This window comes from Herpailurus yagouaroundi, unplaced genomic scaffold (genome assembly GCF_014898765.1).
Source record: "Herpailurus yagouaroundi ecotype Mexico unplaced genomic scaffold, PumYag 196, whole genome shotgun sequence".
NCBI lineage: Eukaryota > Metazoa > Chordata > Mammalia > Carnivora > Felidae > Herpailurus > Herpailurus yagouaroundi.
In genome coordinates, this window is record NW_024412427.1 from 5,381,645 (window position 1) to 5,399,671 (window position 18,027).

General features: G+C 49.7%; 1 protein-coding gene across 7 annotated transcripts in view; it reads left to right on the forward strand.

Moving 5' to 3' along the window:
• CHD6 (chromodomain helicase DNA binding protein 6) overlaps positions 1–16,266 on the forward strand; it is a 205,829-nt gene extending 189,563 nt beyond the window's left edge. For 6 of the 7 annotated variants that reach the window (XM_040447040.1, XM_040447044.1, XM_040447043.1 and 3 more), the window contains 6 exons: positions 686–837; positions 1,210–1,416; positions 2,421–2,873; positions 4,754–4,945; positions 5,934–6,053; positions 12,988–16,266. In XM_040447040.1, the coding sequence (XP_040302974.1) occupies positions 686–837; positions 1,210–1,416; positions 2,421–2,873; positions 4,754–4,945; positions 5,934–6,053; positions 12,988–13,884 (2,021 nt within the window). In that variant the 3' untranslated portion in view covers positions 13,885–16,266. The remainder of the gene's footprint in view (positions 1–685; positions 838–1,209; positions 1,417–2,420; positions 2,874–4,753; positions 4,946–5,933; positions 6,054–12,987) is intronic. The other variant, XM_040447045.1, reaches the window with a different exon arrangement.
• Positions 16,267–18,027: the final 1,761 nt, after the last annotated feature.

The window sequence follows — 18,027 nt, forward strand, 5'->3', positions numbered from 1 at the left end:
TGTGTTTCAGAGGATCGACATTCCTTGTCATTTCACAAGGAAAGAGGCACACAGCTTTTCCTGCCCTGGACATTTTGCTACCCTGTGTTTATTCCCTATCATTACTGGTAAGTGGATCTTTGAAGATCCATTTCACACTGATAATAAACTTTCACTACTGAAACTTGAAAGAATGAGCTGCGTTTCCATTTGTTTCCATCATGATATAAATGTTCTAGGTTCTTTGCATCATTGTTGACATGAATCAGGTCTATTTTGCCTTTGTTGTGAGTGTCAGGACCTCCCATCCTTCATTAACATCAGCGTCTTGCTGTGGACTGTGCCTTCAATGCATCAAAATATTACAATGTTCAATTTCCTCTCCTCAGCTACTCTACATGAGCCTCTTGCTGCTCAGCCTGCTCTCATTCTTGGATACACAGGACAATCTCCTCTTTTGTTGTTTTTGTTGGGGTGTGGATGCAGAGTTATCACATGACTTGCATGGATAGCCCTAAAGAAGGATCTGCATTTTGGTTCTTCCAGAACCTTCTGGAAAGAGAAGGCATGGTCATTAATGTTTAATTTCAAGTAAGTTAGCACCGAATGAGCTAATTTTTTGAAAAGACAGATCAGGTGTCCTAATCTTTCAGATCATTACTGTCTCCCAAGTACCAAATTGATTTTTTTAAACCCTTCTTTGCAGATTACCCAGGGAAATACTCTGAAGAGGAGAGCAAGAGCTCAGCATCAGGCATTGCTGGAGACCTCGGGGATGACCTACAGGAGGCTCGGGCTCCCACCATTGCTCAACTGCTCCAGGAGAAGACCCTCTTTTCCTTCTCTGAGTGGCCAAAGGTACCTCACAGAGTGTGCGTTTTCTACCCAAAGCCTTCTCAGCTTGTAGAGTATTTCTGAATAATAAATTCAGAGAAATGTGTAATATCTTGAAAAGGTATTAGTAATGGTAACATTTGAACACTAAACACATACACACTCGACTAATTAGACGATAATATAAAAATGTCTTCGTATTTACAGCACTATGGCTTTAATTTTCATTGTCCGGACCATAGAACTTATTTTAAGACTTGTAAAGTGAGTACATATGAGTGTGCTCTTTTCTAATCAACTCCTTCTGCTCAGAAAACTTGACACGTGATCTCAAGGGACTTAGTGAATTTGAGTAGCTTGGTGATTACTCCTCATAGCTTTTGGTCTTTTTTATAGGATCGCGTGATAATCAACCGCCTGGATAATATCTGCCACGTGGTGTTAAAGGGGAAGTGGCCTTCCAGCCAGCAGTACGAGCCCCCGGGCACACTGCCTACCCCTGTGTTAACCAGCAGTGCTGGTTCTCGAAGCAGCATCTCAGAGCCAGAAACATCAGAACACAGCTTCAGCAGTGGTGCAGCATTGGTGGCCCAGATCCAGAAGGTGAGGCCATAGCGTGGGGCTGACTATGCAGCAGAGAACAGGGACACATGGCTCTTCTCAGTTAAGCCATTCATTCAGCAAACACTGACTGAATGGATAGGACTTTTATTCTTTTTTTGTGCAGTCATTAGTTTAATTGAAGAATTAAGATTTTATCCTGTAGGCAGCAGGGAGCTACTGAAAGTCTTAGGGCAGGGAAATGCATGACGAGAGCAGAGTTTACAGCTCAGCTGGAGGAGTGTGCGGGGCTCTTGGGACGTGAGCGTCAGGAAAGAAGGGTGCCAGCGGCTGGGAGGCCAAGGGTGGGTCTGATGAAGAGTTGAGGTTCTAGACCAGGTTAGTGGCAGAGTGGATCTAAACAGGGTGGGACGGGGGTGGGGGGGAGTTGGAAAGCATGACTTGATAACTAATAAACGGATAAGGAAAAGGAGGCGTGAATGGATCAGATTGGTGTGTTCGGTACTTGGAAGGCTACGAGAATAATGGCAGCTGATAGAAACTCGGGAAATCAGAATGGGTTTTATAAACTCAGGCTTACAAGTAAGGTCTAATTTGAGGTACATTGTTAGCACGCTGGCTCTCAACCTTCAAGTGCACAGTGGAACCTGCTGGGGACCTTGAAAAGCTGCTGGTTCTGATTTAATTGGTCCAGGGTGTAGACTGAGTATTGGAATTTTTTTTTTTTTTTTTTAATTTCCCAGTAGATTCTGATGCACAGCTGAGGCTGAGCTTCCCTGAGATCTAGTTCATGGACTAGCAGCCTTAGTAGCACCTGGACACCTGTTAGACATGCACAATCTCAGACCCACTAAAGTAGAATCGACATTTTAACAAGCTGTCCAGGTGATTTGGTGCTAAGGATTGAGAAACCTTGAGTGGAAAGAACTTCTGTGAAGTTGATTAGGAATTTACTAGGCTCAAGGAAATCAGGCCGGGAGAAAGAGCTACCATGTGGCCACGGAAGTGGCATTCACCCCTCTCTTGCCCCCTGTGTATGTTCACAGGAGAGCTTCCTGGCTCCAGTATTCACAAAGGATGACCAAAAGCACAGACGGCCCTATGAGTTTGAGGTGGAGCGGGATGCAAAGGCGCGGGGTCTGGACCAGTTCTCCGCCACCCACGGGCACCCCCCCATCGTCCTCAATGGCTGGCACGGGGAGTCCGCAATAGACCTCTCCTGCACTTCAGAGGGGTCCCCAGGAGCCACGTCTCCTTTCCCACTGAGTGCCAGCACCCCTAAGATCGGGGCTATCGGTTCACTTCAAGGAGCCCTCGGCATGGACTTGTCTGGGATTCTGCAAGCTGGCCTGATCCATCCAGTGACAGGACAGATCGTCAACGGAAGCCTCAGAAGAGATGACGCTGCCACGAGGAGGAGGAGAGGGAGACGGAAACATGTTGAAGGAGGGATGGACCTCATCTTTTTGAAGGAGCAGACACTTCAGGCAGGAATCTTGGTGGGTATATGATGTCATTAAGTAAAAAACACTGACTTTTTTTTTTTTAAGTTTTTATTTATTTATTGAGGGAAAGAGAGAGGTAGAGTAGGGGAGGGGCAGAGAGAGCAGGAGAGAGAGAATCCCAAACAGGCTCCGCACTGTCAGCACAGAGCCCAATGTGGGGCTCAAACCCATGAACCTTGAGATCATGACCTGAGCCAAAGTCAGATACTTAACCAACTGAGCCACCCAGGCGCCCCAACACTGACCTTTCTACACTGAGCAACAGACCCTTCCCCAGACACCCAGTTTTTTAATTTATGGATTTTTTATCCCTATTTCAGTTGTCCCACTTGGGGTCTCTTGTTGTAAGTCGCCCTCAGTCTTTTCTAGAAACACGTTTAATCCATTATGGACCCTTCACCTGCATGCAGCCTGGAGATAGGAGCCAGGGGTCTTGACATTTCCAGTACAAACAGCCCATATCCCCCAGTGTTTTGGAAGAGCCACTGGTGATGGAGTTAAAGCAAATGGCAGGGTTGAGTTTGTGGCAGTGGCATGCGGATTGGCAGGCTTTCCAGGAGCTGCTGGGGGTCAGGATCCTGAAAGTTGATCCTGGCTCTACTGCTTGACATAGTGGGCAACATGGGGTGCACCACTGAGCCTCACTGCTCTGTAGTGGGCCCACAGCATCTCCCACAGAGGGCTGCCATGAGGAGGGTTCACCAGAGTCACGCCAGGACCCCCTAAACCCAGAGGAGATTATTGTAAACAACAGACAAGGTTAGAAGCCATGTGCCTGGCCAGGAGAGATCCCCATAGACTTTTCTTAATGTGTCAGAGACAACTGACTTCTCTTTGTGTCTTGGTTTTTCCTACTTACTGAATTTCAAGCTCCAAAACAGGAATCACATTTCATGTTTTATTGTAAAAGGAATAATAGTAACCAGTATTAATGAGTGCTTACCGTGTGCCAGGCACTATTTTCAGGGTTTTGTGTGATTGTCCTATTTGATCTTCACAACTCTGTGAAGGTGGTGTTGTTACTCCCATTTTATGGATGAGGAAACTGAGGCTTACAAGCATTAAATAATTTTCCCAAGGTTATCCAGTAAAGTGGCAGATCAGGGAACCAAACCAAAGACTTTGTTCACTGGGACCTGAGGGCCTTATTTTTAAGCTCTGCTATTTGGTATATTTTAAAGTTTTGTCTTCCTCTTAGACTTTCTGTATAATGTGGGAGGCTGAAGTGGCAGGTTCTTTCCCTGCCCAGTCCTGCAAGCTTTTAAGACCGTTGTCTCATTTTTTAGAGGTGCAAGGCCCTAGTGATCATAGATTGGCAGTGGAATGACTAGGAAAACAAATACTCTTGGCCTCAGAGTATTTTTTAAAATGTATTATGCAAACATATATCTGGTTCCATATTGTACTTCGTGGACCCAATTATAGGCATTGGGAATACAGAGATGAGTAACACAGCTCTTCAACCTGTAGAAGGAAGAAGAGGTAAGTAAATTGCAGTGTGGCATTTCCGGTTATGTGGAAAGCCTGTGAAGGGTGCCGTGGGGGAGCAGGAAGTAGAGTGGCCTGTGCTCTCTGGGATGGTCATTGATGGTGGCAAAGGAGGTAACACTGAACCTAAGCAGACAGGATGGAATTAAAGGTTACCAAGCAGACAAGACAGGGAGAGGAGCATTGGGTGGAGGGAACGCCAGCCCCTGCCGGAGCGCGCGTGTGGGTCAGTGGCGTGGAAGATTCTTACTCAAGCACCCCAGCACAGTAACATTCGGGGGGAAATGGATGGAAAGGTACAAAGAACACCTTACGTGTTTTCCTTTCAGAAACTGGTTTTCATTCTGTCATGGTTAACTGCACGTACTTGTTTCTCATTCGTCCAGGAAGTCCATGAAGACCCAGGGCAGGCGCCCTCAAGCGCCTCACATCCGGAAGGGCCGGTGTCTGCCGCTTCAGCCCCTGAGCCAGCCCCAGCAGCTGGCAGCCAGGCTGAGAAAGCCATTCCCAGCAAGAGTCTCCTTGACTGGCTGAGGCAGCAGGCTGATTACTCCTTAGAGGTTCCTGGCTTTGGAGCAGTAAGTTTTGTTGGTTCTGCCCGACCTGCCATTTCCTTCCCGCTGATGGGGTGCTGTGTTTGACGAGGAGCATGCTCGGGGAGCTTGGGAAGTTTGGGAGAGATCTGTGTTAACTGAGAACATCATTTTAAAGTTTTCTTTTTTGGGATTTTTTTTTAAGTTTAAATTGTCATTGAGTTTCTAGTAACAAATCACAGCCCCTGTCAGAATGCTGTACCAAGTCGTTGCACAAAACCTTATGAGGACAGAATTTGCCTAAACTCAGTGCCCCTGTCTCCCAGAACGACCACACCAGACCCTAAGTGCACAGAGAAATCTTTATGTTGCATAAACAGTGCCGCTTCATGAACATGTCCCTATGTATTCTTTCCACTTGAAAATATGACCACTTTGTAGGGAGGAGTGTCTGCTCTTAGCTCAAGTTACTGCTTTGGGACTCGTCCTTCAAGTCCTTCTACTGCCTTTGCCCCAGATCCTTCAGATTAGAAGTCTGTATGACCACTGAGGTCTTTTCTTGGTTTTCCTTTTCTCATTTGTTCGTCTACCCCACCACCGTCTTTGTCCTGGGTACATCTAACTGATAAGATGTGGAGGTAGAGAGCTCACAAGAAAAGGAGGAGAGTGCATTCACAGATGCATACCCTCCAGAGACAGACAGAGCCCACCAGGAAGGTAGTGGTGGAGAGAGAATTGGGGGAAATGATGAGGAGGTGACAGCTAGAGATTAAACAGTACTCTGGGAGACTAGTGAGTCAGCTCAGGTCTGACAAGGAAGCCCACACATCCTGCTCTCCAGCTGTAGGAACACTGTGGCCTCAAAGAAAGCCTCGCTGAGGGCCTGGTAGCTGTGTCTTTCAACCTAACCTGACTGGGTCCTGTACAGAGGGCCGTTAATGAGACAAGAGCAAAACCAGCCGAAAAGCCCCACCCTCCTCAGAAGAATCTGTGACAGAATGTTTTGTAATGTTGATTTCCATTTGCCTCCTAGAATTTTTCAGACAAACCAAAGCAGAGGAGGCCACGCTGTAAGGAACCTGGAAAATTAGACGTCAACTCCCTGAGTGGGGAAGAGAGGGTTCCCGCTGTCCCCAAGGAGCCAGGACTAAGGGTAAGGAAGAGGGACGTGTCCCAGTGGAGCCAAGCCTTGCGGACTTGGGGAAAGCTCCAGCTGGGAAGTAGGGAGCCAGGCAGCATCTCCCAAGAGGACAAGAGGCCAGCACGGGAGGAAGTTGATAAGTAGAGATAAGTGGTACTGGGGCCTCTTGAGCAGCAGTAGGACTTCCCGTCGTCCTTTGTTTTCACCCTTTACCTCCAAAACTTTTGGTTTAAATTTGTACTTTAACTATTTCCAAAACTTGATAATCCCCCCTTCCCCATTACAGTGTAGAGAGTTCAGGGAGACCTTAACCCCTGTCAGGAGTCTGTTTCTAGCGTTAACAAATGTCATTATTGGAAATTTCCATTTAAGACATTTCCTCCTAGTCCATCCTCACTGGTGATGAAAAACAGCTGACTCCAAGCCCTGTCCTATTCCTCGTATAGAATCATGAGCCTGGAAGAGACTTCAAAGCCATCTGTGAAATACTTGTAGCCTAATGCATCTGAGTTAACTATAGCTCAGAGTAGAGTTGGAATAGCAAAGATAGAACCTCTAGGGGGCAGTAATAACACTTCAACCTGAAAATGTCAAGCTTAGGCAAATCATACATAAATGCACTTCTAACCTCCTAAAAGTGCATCCTCCCCAAACAGGGAGCCTCTCAAGAGCCTCCTGGGCATCCGCCCCTCTCGGGTTGTCCCCCCAAAAGCATGGGCTTTCCTAAATGCCTTCTCCTCCAGGCTCTGCCAGCTGGGGTTTTCCTTGGGTACGAATTCCCTGCTTAGTGGGATTGCCTGGATGTGATTTTCTTCTTTCAGCTCCAGAAGACCACCCACCCTAGTCATTTCCTCCTCTTGCAGAAGGAAGTTGTTACTTAGTGTTTTAAAGGAGGCTGTGACCGATGTCACCTGGTGGGTTGGTCTAGCAGCTCTTCACACATATCTGCTCCCCCCTCATCCCCATCCCCCACAGCAGCCGCTCCGGGAGTGGGGCTGGGGCCCCGTCCCAAGGTCGGCCGCTTGTCAGAAAGCTTATCACACTGGAAAAGCTGCCCTTTTGCCCCTCTCTTGCTTTACTGTCAGAGAGTGTCGCTCCCACCCCTTTTCTTAGACCTCCTTGTGCTGTGCAAGCTGACACAACTGTAGTTCTCAGCCCAGCCGTCTTTCTCCAGCCCTCATGCCGTCTCCCCACGTTCTCCTTGTGTCTCCACACAGGGCGTCACATGGAAGGCATCCAGGAGAGACTGTGGTCCTTGCTTTGTTGTAGCCTCTGAGCTCTTGGTTTAGAGACGTGTCAGAGAAACCACGTGCTTTCCTCCTTGGCCCTCTTATTTCTTTCTATGTCTAACAATTTCCCTCATGTTCTCTGGAAATTAATGCTCATCACTCTCCTACAGATGCTGACCCCTTGCCAGAAAACCCATTTCTAAGCCCTTCTTGCAAGCCAGCCTCTTACCAGAGATGCACTTTTCCTCCCTTGTTAAATAAACACAGTCCCTGCCTCGGAGGCCCTTTTCCTGCAGTAAGGCCAGGGGAGGAAGCACTTGTCTGCCCAGCCTCGCCACTGGGGAAGAGCCAGCAAGGCCCAGACAGCAACATGCTGCTTGACCCCAGGAGGGCCAGTTTCCCCTCAACGCTGTCTCCCACAGCTCCTGCTGGGACAGGAGCCCTCCGGTGTCTTCCCATGGAGACCTCACTCCCCACCCATCCTACCCCTGCTTCTGGAAAACAGATTCAAATCAAGAAACCTCTTCCTTCCTTCAGCCCTTCTGCTGTGTGTGCTGTGGCTCAGCCGGGCGAGCTCCACTAGCCACAGTAAGCCTGTGGGATTCAGCTTTCAGGATGCCCAGTACATAGCAGGCGCTCGTGAGACGTGTGTGTGTGTGCATGCACATACATACGTAAGTTACATTTGTCTAGATGCGTGTATAGATTTTCTGTTTCTTGTTGAGCCATTTGACAGTAACTTGCAGACATGAGCCCTCACCCCTACATGCTTCAGCCTGTGTCTCCTAAGAATATTTTCCTACCTACTAACGTTATCACACATGTGAATATTAATATCTAATATCTAGTGTACATTCAGATTTCCCGAATTGCCCCAAAAACGTCTTCTAGGGCTAGTTTTTGTTTCATTCTGTTTTGTGTGTAGGAATTTTAACTTTGCTTCCACACACACCTCCTTTGGTTTGTTAGGTCTCTCTTCAGTCATGAATATTTGTGGGCTAACCCTCCTAACCTTCCTGGGAGGAGCAAGGAAGTTCTGGTCACCACCTTCTCCTCCTCCTCTACCAGGAGTTAAGTTTGAGAGCTAGAATCCACAGGCTTTGGAATACGTGCTTCTGTGTATTGGTGAAGATGTCCTTCTAGGCTTAGAGGAGCAGATTTACCTCCAGTGTTGCTTAACGTCTGACTCTCCTGCTCCCTGCTCTCCTTGCCCTCTCCCCAGGCTTCCCTGGAGGAGGAAGCAGATTTGCTCTCAGGGTGTAATTACCAGGAGGGAAAGCTGCCAAAGCCCAACTTGGCCGCTGTGTGTGGTCGCCGAGCTGCTGGGAGGGGCACCTGACTAGGGTGGGCAGCAGCTGGGCGGCTGGAGGGACCGTCCCTCCCACAGGAAGTGGTGAGAGCTGACTTCCTCTGCGAGCACCCCTCTCGCATGGCAGTAGGTGAAGAGCCGTTGTCTTCACCCCTGGGACCTTTGTGCTGCTGCTCATCCAGTCTGAAGGAGAGAAGGCAGTATGCCTCCTTGGCAGGTTCCCAGTTCTGAAAGGGCTCAGCACTTTCTCTATGTCAGAGGCTCACAACAAGAGCAGGGGAGGAACATTTCTGGACATCCTGATGCCGGAGGGGCATGCCAAAGGTCCTGCGGGATATAGGGCTTGACGAGGTGTCTAGCCCTAGATGCCCCAGATGCCCAGATGTTAAAGAACATCTGGTTTATAGCAAATTGTTGGAAAAGAAGATGGAGGCATCGTTTATCAAGCTCTGGGTTTACTTCCTAACAGAAAGGCTTCTCAGATCAAACACACCCTCTACTGGAGAGTTAGGAGGGAACTTTGTGGGTACAAAGGAAAAAGACACACCGCAACACCTTTCTCTGGCTCGCGGCTGTGGCTGGGCTGCAGGGAAGAGGTCCTGGAAAAGCCCTGTGGTCCTGTTGCGGCTCCCCTGGCTGGGGCCCTCGGCTCACTGGTGTGCGTTACAAGTTCTGCTTTTAGCCTGGCCCCGGTCCCTCAAGTGCTACTCTCTCTGTTCAGAAATAGGAACCAGGCAGGGATTGCTCCCCAAGTGATCATCCCCAGAGCCAGGGTGAGTGGCTGCCCAGCACCCTGGACACACCGGCCCAGCGAAGAGCAGGCACTGGTCACGGGTGGGAGTAAGAGCCAGTGTGGCGAGGTGCATGCGACAGCCAGGCTGGGAAGGGTCTGCTGTGCCCCTGGGGCAGATCCCTGCTTCTCCCACTTTGTGAGAAAGAAGGGGGGCGCGGGGCGCCTGGGTGGCGCAGTGGGTTAAGCGTCCGACTTCAGCCAGGTCACGATCTCGCGGTCCGTGAGTTCGAGCCCCACGTCAGGCTCTGGGCTGATGGCTCGGAGCCTGGAGCCTGTTTCCGATTCTGTATCTCCCTCTCTCTCTCTCTGCCCCTCCCCCGTTCATGCTCTGTCTCTCTCTGTCCCAAAAATAAAAATAAAAAACGTTGAAAAAAAAAATTTAAAAAAAAAAAAAAGAAGGGGGGCGCTAAGCATGACAGTATCACCGTTCCCTCAGTTCTGCTAGTCTAAACCGAGGCTTCTGGAGAAGAGTTTTCTTGTAGTCAACCATCATAAAGCTTTTTGCCCGTGATTGGGTTTTTCTTGAATATTCTCTGGGAAATCGAGGGAGAGATGTAGGACTTCAAAAATAACCTTATTCCTGGGGACTTGGGAACATTCAAATACACATCTTTCACATGTACGGATCTGTAAATCCTTTGTGAAATGGCCGTGACCATTGTCCTGACCCCTTAGGGCTGGTGGGATGACTAATGCACATGGAACCCTTAATGTCTGCCTGACGCAGGGCAGGTGCACATTTAGTGCACTGTCAGTACTCCTGCTGCTCTTCCAGTCCCCACTGCCCCTCTGGGATGGCCACAGTCCTGTCCACACTGCCACTATTGAGGTCCCCGTGCCTCCATTCCCAGCCGCTTCTCGGTTGGCAGCCCACCACACAGGTGTGTTCACCGAGGACCCGTGTTACCAACTAACCACATGTCTACAGCTGCCCCTTTAAGCAGAGATCTGTTGGAGTTTCTGAGGATTCGCTTCTTTAACAGTTAGGCAGAAGAGAGGCAGGGAACTGAATGGAGATGCCAGAACTGCTGGATTAAAGTTTGAAGTAGAGGTCCTTAGGAGGGTTGTGAAGAGACATCTTTCTTTTTTCTTCAAAAATTGTTCTAATGTTTGTTTATTTTTGAGAGAGCGAGCACGCGCCCATGTGCAAGCAGGAGAGGGACAGAGAAGGGGGGGACAGAGGATCCAAAGCAGGCTCTGTGCTGATAGCAGTGAGCCTGACGTGGGGCTCGAACTTGCAAACTGTGAGATCATGACCTGAGCCGAAGCCGGACACTCGACCGACTGAGCCACCCAGGTGCCCCAAGGTTGTGAAGAGTCATCTTAACTATCCTCAGACCTGGCTGTCAGTCTCAGCCCTTAGGTGTCCGCAGACTCCTGACTTCCTTTCCTATTTTCTTTAGCAGTCCTGGCCCTAATGAAAGTATTTTTCAGGCCCTTCTGGTGTCTCTTGGTGCGATCTGTCCCTGCCTTCTCACTCCCAAGTATGCTCCATTAAGGACTGCAGCTGGGGCCCTGCATCTGAGCCTCAGAGTAGACTGGTGGAGTATCAACTGTGTCTTATCAGGTCCCCACTCCCCACTGCAGACTTGCAGGAAGGGAAGGCGTGCATACAAACGGCTGAGCATCCTGAGAAGGCAGCAGAGTCAGCCGTAGAGAAGCGTGGGCTCCTCCAGCATCAGCGCGGGGGGCCTCACTGTTGGGCCCTCCCACGTCATGCTGCTGTGCTGGGGCCTGTCCCGGCTTCCACATTCCAGCCCTGATGGTGACCTGCGTCCCCAGTGCAAACCCACTGTGATGTATCACTAATGGCCACTCAACATCTTTAGCCTCATCGTTGCTGTGATCAAAGAGAAGGTGGCAGAATCACACCAGCTTTGTAACAGGACCCACGAGGAGAAGCCCAGGCAGTTAAGGCTGCTTTCCTTCAATGGCTCAGAAAGGAGAGAGGACTTCCAGGGACCACAGGGAAGGGCTTTTTCTCCATGCTCTTCTCCACAAAGATTGAGACTGCTCAACGGCAGTTGTCCCAACGTGCCTTTGAGCCCGTGGACACGCACCGCCTCCATGAGCTCAATGACAGCAGGGAGGAGCGGGAAGCAGTAGAAAGAGGGAAAGGTGTGGTTTCCCGGGTGACGCAGGGGTTCCACGCAGAGGGTCCTGAGAGAAATCTCTCCCTTTCTCTTGCTATGGGGATTATTCGTGCTGCTTTGGGAACAGATTCAGAGTTAGGTACGCTGTAATTGCACCGGTTTGTTTAATTCTCTCTCTGCAACCAGACGGGAAGCTCTGGCAGAGTGGGCTCTCTGGCAGGCTCTGGTACATCCTCGTCGCCCCCCAGAGCCCCTGAACCACGGTCACGAAGGAAGGAGCGCATGGCGGCTGCAGCAAGCCCGCTGCCAGGCTGGTGCTTTGTCCGCCGTGTGGCCTACCACTCACTGATGCCGTTGGAGCAGCAGGTTCCCTGATTCCCCGTAGTAAATCGTCCGCACGGCGGTAGCAGAGCATGCGTGGTGCTGGGTGACCCACGTGCAGCAGAGCTGGATGGCGGGCCGCGTGGTACTTAGCCCCGGAGTTCTCCACCAGCTGGGAAAACCAGAGCACGGCCCTCTGATGAGAGGGAAACTAGACTGCCTCCCTTGAGGGAAACCAGAACATCAGTCACTATGATGCGTTTCCCCAGCCACATTAAGAATGCCCTCGTCTCCTCAGCAAACATGTAGACACCCTGTTTGGTGATAGAGTTGTCCTTCAGGAACTTGTGACCCACAGGGAGTGAGGTGTGTGCAGTCACTGGCACCCCTCCAGTAAGCACTTGTTCCTGTGGGTCGGGTAATGTGTTGCACATTTCGCCTCCGGTAAGGCCAGAGAGATGTCATGGTCCTTTCTCACTCACACTCTGCGAGTCTAACTGAGGTGGCCCGACTCCCACAGCTAGTTACAGAGCTGGGACCAAAATTCAGGTCCATCTCCTGCAAAACTCTGTCTCCCCTATTCTGCTTTGTTGCTTCCATTAAAAAGCTTCTTGGGGCGCCTGGGTGGCGCAGTCGGTTAAGTGTCCGACTTCAGCCAGGTCACGATCTCGCGGTCCGTGAGTTCGAGCCCCGCATCGGGCTCTGGGCTGATGGCTCAGAGCCTGGAGCCTGCTTCCGATTCTGTGTCTCCCTCTCTCTCTGCCCCTCCCCCGTTCATGCTCTGTCTCTCTCTGTCCCAAAAATAAATAAAAAACGTGGGAAAAAAAAAATATATTAAAAAAAAAAAAAAGCTTCCTGTGTCACAAGGAAGATGAACGCTCGCTTTGGTCAAGGCCTTGCAGCTGTAAGTCTCGCCTAAGACCTGGGTGTCCTTAGCTGGGCTCCAGTTCCCAGCTCTCTGACGAGCTTCTCCAGGGAGTGGATGCTGCTGTCGTGTGCTGGTGGTGGCTGGCTCTCGGCCTCCCAAGCCAACGACCTCAGGCGCACCTAGGCTAGAGAGCCGTCGAGGCAGGTAGGCAGGGGGCTCCCACTCAGGTCCTTGGGGGAACAGGGGCAGTCTGGCCCAGTGCAGAACCCTGGTCTTCATCCCCAGCCCATCCTGCCCTCCAGTAACCTTCGGCATCTCTTTGTCCTTTTGCAGGGATTTCTCCCAGAAAACAAGTTCAATCACACCCTGGCCGAGCCTGTTCTTCGAGATGCGGGCCCCCGCAGGAGGGGGAGGCGGCCTCGGAGCGAGCTCCTGAAGACCCCTGCCATCGTGGCGGACTCTCCCTCAGGGATGGGGCCACTGTTCATGAACGGACTGATCGCTGGGATGGACCTGGTAGGACTCCAGAACATGAGAAATCTGCCAGGCATCCCCCTCACGGGCCTGGTGGGGTTCCCGGCCGGCTTCGCCACGATGCCCACGGGCGAAGAGGTCAAAAGCACCTTGAGCATGCTGCCCATGATGCTGCCGGGAATGGCCGCAGTGCCCCAGATGTTCGGTGTCGGGGGACTCCTCAACGCACCCATGGCCACTGCCTGCACCAACACCGCTCCAGCGCCTCTGTCAAGCACAACAAAAAGTGGCACAGCAGCGACCGAAAAGACTGTAGAAGACAAGCCGAGTAGCCATGATGTAAAAACGGACACGTTAGCTGAAGACAAGCCTGGTCCTGGTCCGTTTTCTGATCAGTCCGAACCTGCAATAACTACCAGTAGTCCTGTGGCTTTTAACCCCTTTCTCATCCCAGGAGTGTCTCCTGGACTCATTTACCCATCCATGTTTCTGTCCCCGGGGATGGGCATGGCTCTGCCGGCGATGCAGCAGGCCAGACACTCTGAAGCAGTAGGTCTGGAGAGCCAGAAGCGGAAGAAGAAGAAAATAAAAGGGGACAGCCTGAACCCCAACCCAGAGCCTGCTCCCGGGTCCGAAAAGGAGCCAGGCGGCGATCAGAACTGCCCCGAACCCAGGGCCCCCGTCCCTCCAGAGAGAGGACATGTGGCACAGGCCAGGGAAGGGGGCCTCAAAGACTCCAACAGTGACACCAATTAGAACTGTTTCATTTAAGAAATGATTGTGACTTGTAAGTTTCTTATCCCATAAAGGTTTGTTACTTCCCTCACTCCACCTTCATAAGAACCTGTGTTTCCATAAGTAATATTACCTACCTAATTTTCTGAGAACTGTGGTCACAGATGTTAATAGTTGCAGGGTCTTGCCACTTCATTAGCTGAGTGTCGTCGACCTAGTGTAGGAGGCACAGAATTCTCATTCTGTTACCCAGTTGTTCATTCCAGCAACCGTAGCTAATACAGTATGTGGTGACACACCCTCCCCCCCTTCTCTTCCAAGTTCCCACTCACCTGAGGAGGGACAGTGGCAAAAGAAAGCTGTCTAGGGATTTACCATCAAAGGGCCAAAGAACAGAGACAGAGAGGAGCTCTTTTTTCCGTGAGCTGTGTTGAATGGGAAGAATCTAATGGGGAAACCAAAAAGCACAGAAGAAGGAAGTGCTCGTGCGTATTTTTTAGTTAAGATATTTCCCTATTTTATCATGAGGACTAAATGAGTAGTGTAGACAGAAGTATATAACTAATGGTTGAAAATGCATATATTCATTTCTTTAGAAAGCAAAAACCTTACTGGTAGTAACAGGACATCCCCCTTAATGGTTTTTCAGACACCTGCGGCAAGAAGGAATACTGACGAGGCATTATTTTATACATATGTATGCCGTCTCCCCCACGTAAAGATCGTTCTCAGTATGGAAAAGCTTTACACACCGGGGTTGTTGCCGGCAGTGGGGGCGGGTGAGGGGCTCGTCCTCTGTGGGGCTGGACACTGCTCGCCTCACTCTCAAGAATCTCTCCGGCCACCACCAGGCCCTCACAAGTTTTTACTTTGTGCTCCCCTTCACCAAGAGTAGGGCTCTTTCTGGAGCCTTCGAGGATATAGTCACTCAACACTTTTACACTTTGCTAGGTCCCTTCGTCAAATTATTTGAGGTTGTCCGAACTGGTGTGTGCCACCCTTATAAAACGACTGTGAAAGTTTGTTTCTTCTCTCCCATTTTTTTTTTTCTCTATTCGGTTTCCATGACACAGTTGGACCCAGATTCCAGATCAGGTTAGTCGAGACTGTTGCAAATTAACATCGTTTTCCCTTCTCACTCGGGAAGCACCTGCCTGAGTGCGCTTACCCTGCCTGCGTTCCCCTCCCACTTGTGTCCCGCACTCCAGAGGGCCGGTCATGCTCTGAGACTGGAAATAAGCTCGTGGTTCAGGACTCGGGGGGCACAGGGCCCGTGCGGGGGCCGTCGGAGACATTGGAAGTGCTATTGGTACCAGTTTCACTTGGTGTTGCCACAATTTACTGTATTTTTTACTTTTCCTGTTACAGTTTTGCTAATTTATCAGAAGGTCCAAAAGTTTGACATAACTATTTCAGTTTGCATTATTTATTTATGATGCTTTTGTCATTGTCTTTTATACATTTGGGATTATAAATTATGTAAATGTTAAAATGAGCATCTCAAAGAAGTCTGTTAAATTGTGACCGAAGAAAAAAATAAGATGTATCTTCGAACGGTGGAGTTATGAATCAGAGATAAAAATCAGAAATTCTGTAACCGATCGCATAAGAAGAAAGAATCCGTTGATTGGACAAATCCTATTTAATGACATCTTTGTAGCGTAGATGGTCGATAATGCTGACAACAGATTTCTTAGAAATGCTGCTCTCTATTTAACTAACATTTTGTTCAGTTTTGCCTCCAGTGGAAGCAGAAAGGGTTTTTTCAGCTGTTAAATCCTAAAAATCAATATAATTTATTTATGTAAAAAAAAATCACTCAATCGATATATTTTTGAACCTTTTAAGTACTAATTTTCTTTTTATCAAGTAGAAAAAAAATGTATTTGCCCTAAATCCTTAAAATACAAATGCTATAAAAATTCATGTATCTTGAAAGCCTTACTGCAAATGAGTATTATAGACATCCAGCAGAGCCTGGGTTTCCTTTGTTGTCCTCGTTGTTGTTTTGTATGGAAAAGCTGCTTTCCCTAGGTTCCACTTAGAACCTCCAGTAGGTCACAGGGTTCAATATGGATTTGATTTAAAAACCCACCAGCATGCTAAACCCCTTGTTATATCTTACCGAACCTGTATGTTTAACTCTCTGGGTGTTTAGGCTTATATTTGACTGCTATTGTGTCCCTGTTTGCAAAATGAAAATGACACTCTGTGGATTATTTGCTCTGTAAGGCATAAGTGCTTCTTATGATTATTTTGACGTTTCCAAGAGCAAAAGCCAAATTTAAACTCTCTTCAGCAAACTTGAGCCTTTTCATCTAAATTCCATGTCACTCACAGCCATAACTTTCCTTGGTCATTCTTCACCCCGTGTCTTACATAATAAATTGTCTGTGGTCTTGATCCTGGATTTAAAAAAAAAAAAAAAACAATTTTAAAAGTCAAATTCAGTGGCACTTGGATGTCTCTTGCTGCCTGGGCCTTGTATAAATACATCATCTGCACACAGCAGTCCACGGTCTTTCCGAGTGCCCACTTTGTTCTGGGCACGCTACTGGGGGCTTGTTAAATATCCATTCACGGGGGTTGATTTGCCTTATCTCTTGACCCACCGGCACACCTGGTTAAAACACGTGCCGTAGAAGGGAGAGCAGTAGAGTCCCTGCTTCCCGGACCTGGGGCCCCCGGGCCTGGGGCCCGAACGCTCCAGCCGCTCCACGCTCCAGCCGACGCCTCAACTGCGCCACTTTCTAGAAGCCCCGCCTCAAATCACATACCTGGGACCTGGGGGGGGGGGGGGGGGACCACCGTGGGATTGGAACAGGCCCCAAAACACAGGAGTGCCTCAGAATTCTTAAGGCTTGTTAAGAATTTGGTGGCCCTTAGCTTTCTTCTCAAGCCCCAGAAGGACTGTGTCTGAAGTTGTCGAGGAGACTGGCAGGAAAGTGCTGAAGCCCTGGCCACACAGCCAGACACCCACCAGTTTCGCCCTTGCTGGGTCACCACTAGGGGCCGACGGATGGCGGCTGAAGAGCCTGGAGAATGGGTGAGGCATTGTTCTCTAAGACCCCAGAGTCCTCTGCTGTGGTTTTCCAAGTCAGGGTGTATTCCAGTCTTTGCAGCCCTCCAGTCCAGACGGGGGGAGCCATTCTTCTGGGAAGAGGAATAATTTATGCAGAATAAGTAATAAATAGTCTTGGTTTCACTCTTAACCCCCGAGGCTGCCCCAGTAGAGTCTGCTTCTGTGAGGGCAGAGGAGTGCAATTAGTTTAGTACGTTGGGCTAGTGTTGCAGTGTTTTGTGTGTGTTTGTCATAAGTGACCTCATTTGTCTTCAGAGCGTCTTGGTTACTGGGTAGAGGGCGCTGGCATCCGGTGTGCCTAATGAAAGCCACTGGAAGACAGCAAAGCTGTCATCAATCACAGCAGAGCTGGGGCTAACCTCTCCATCCCTCCAGCCTGAGGTTGGAACAGGCCAGCCTTTGTGATGCCAGCCTGGGACCCCCTCCGCCTCAGAGACCAGATCTGACTGAGTGACTCTCGGGAAAAATTGGCACCGAGGAAAACGGAACAGTTGTGGCCACACCCTCTGGAAAACTTTATGCTTGATTCATTTATAGTGAATTCCTTAAAATGGTTTCTTGCAAGAATTACTGTTCATTTGCCTGGTCTGGAAACCACAGAAGGATGGTCTCTTAGGTCAGTAGTGGGGTTCACCCAGCCCAGTGACCAGCACCTTGGGCTCCAGACCGTGGCTTCTCAAAACCCAGTCTCTGAGGTACAGAAGCATGAGGGCAGGTGCTCAGGACCTTGGTGCATGCTGCCTGGGTGGCCAGTTCTGGGGCCACCCTCATGATCCAGACTCGAGGGGGTATGTGGGGTGAGCCGAGTACAGCTCCTGCGAGGAAGGTGTTCGTGGGATCAGTTTGGATGTGCCTGAAGCTAACGCTGCCGAGACAGTCCTGTTGTCGGATTTCTGGCTCAGCCCTTGCCCGAGGCCCAAGGACAAAGGAATGAACTAGGATGGAGAGAGGGGGGCAGAGGGAAGAGAGATGGGGCTTCTGGGGTCAGGGGGAGGGGCACATCCCTACCTTCTCCAAGCCTCCGTTTCCTCATCTATAGAACAGGGCTAATTGTACCTCGCAACCTAAAGGATTGATCAAAA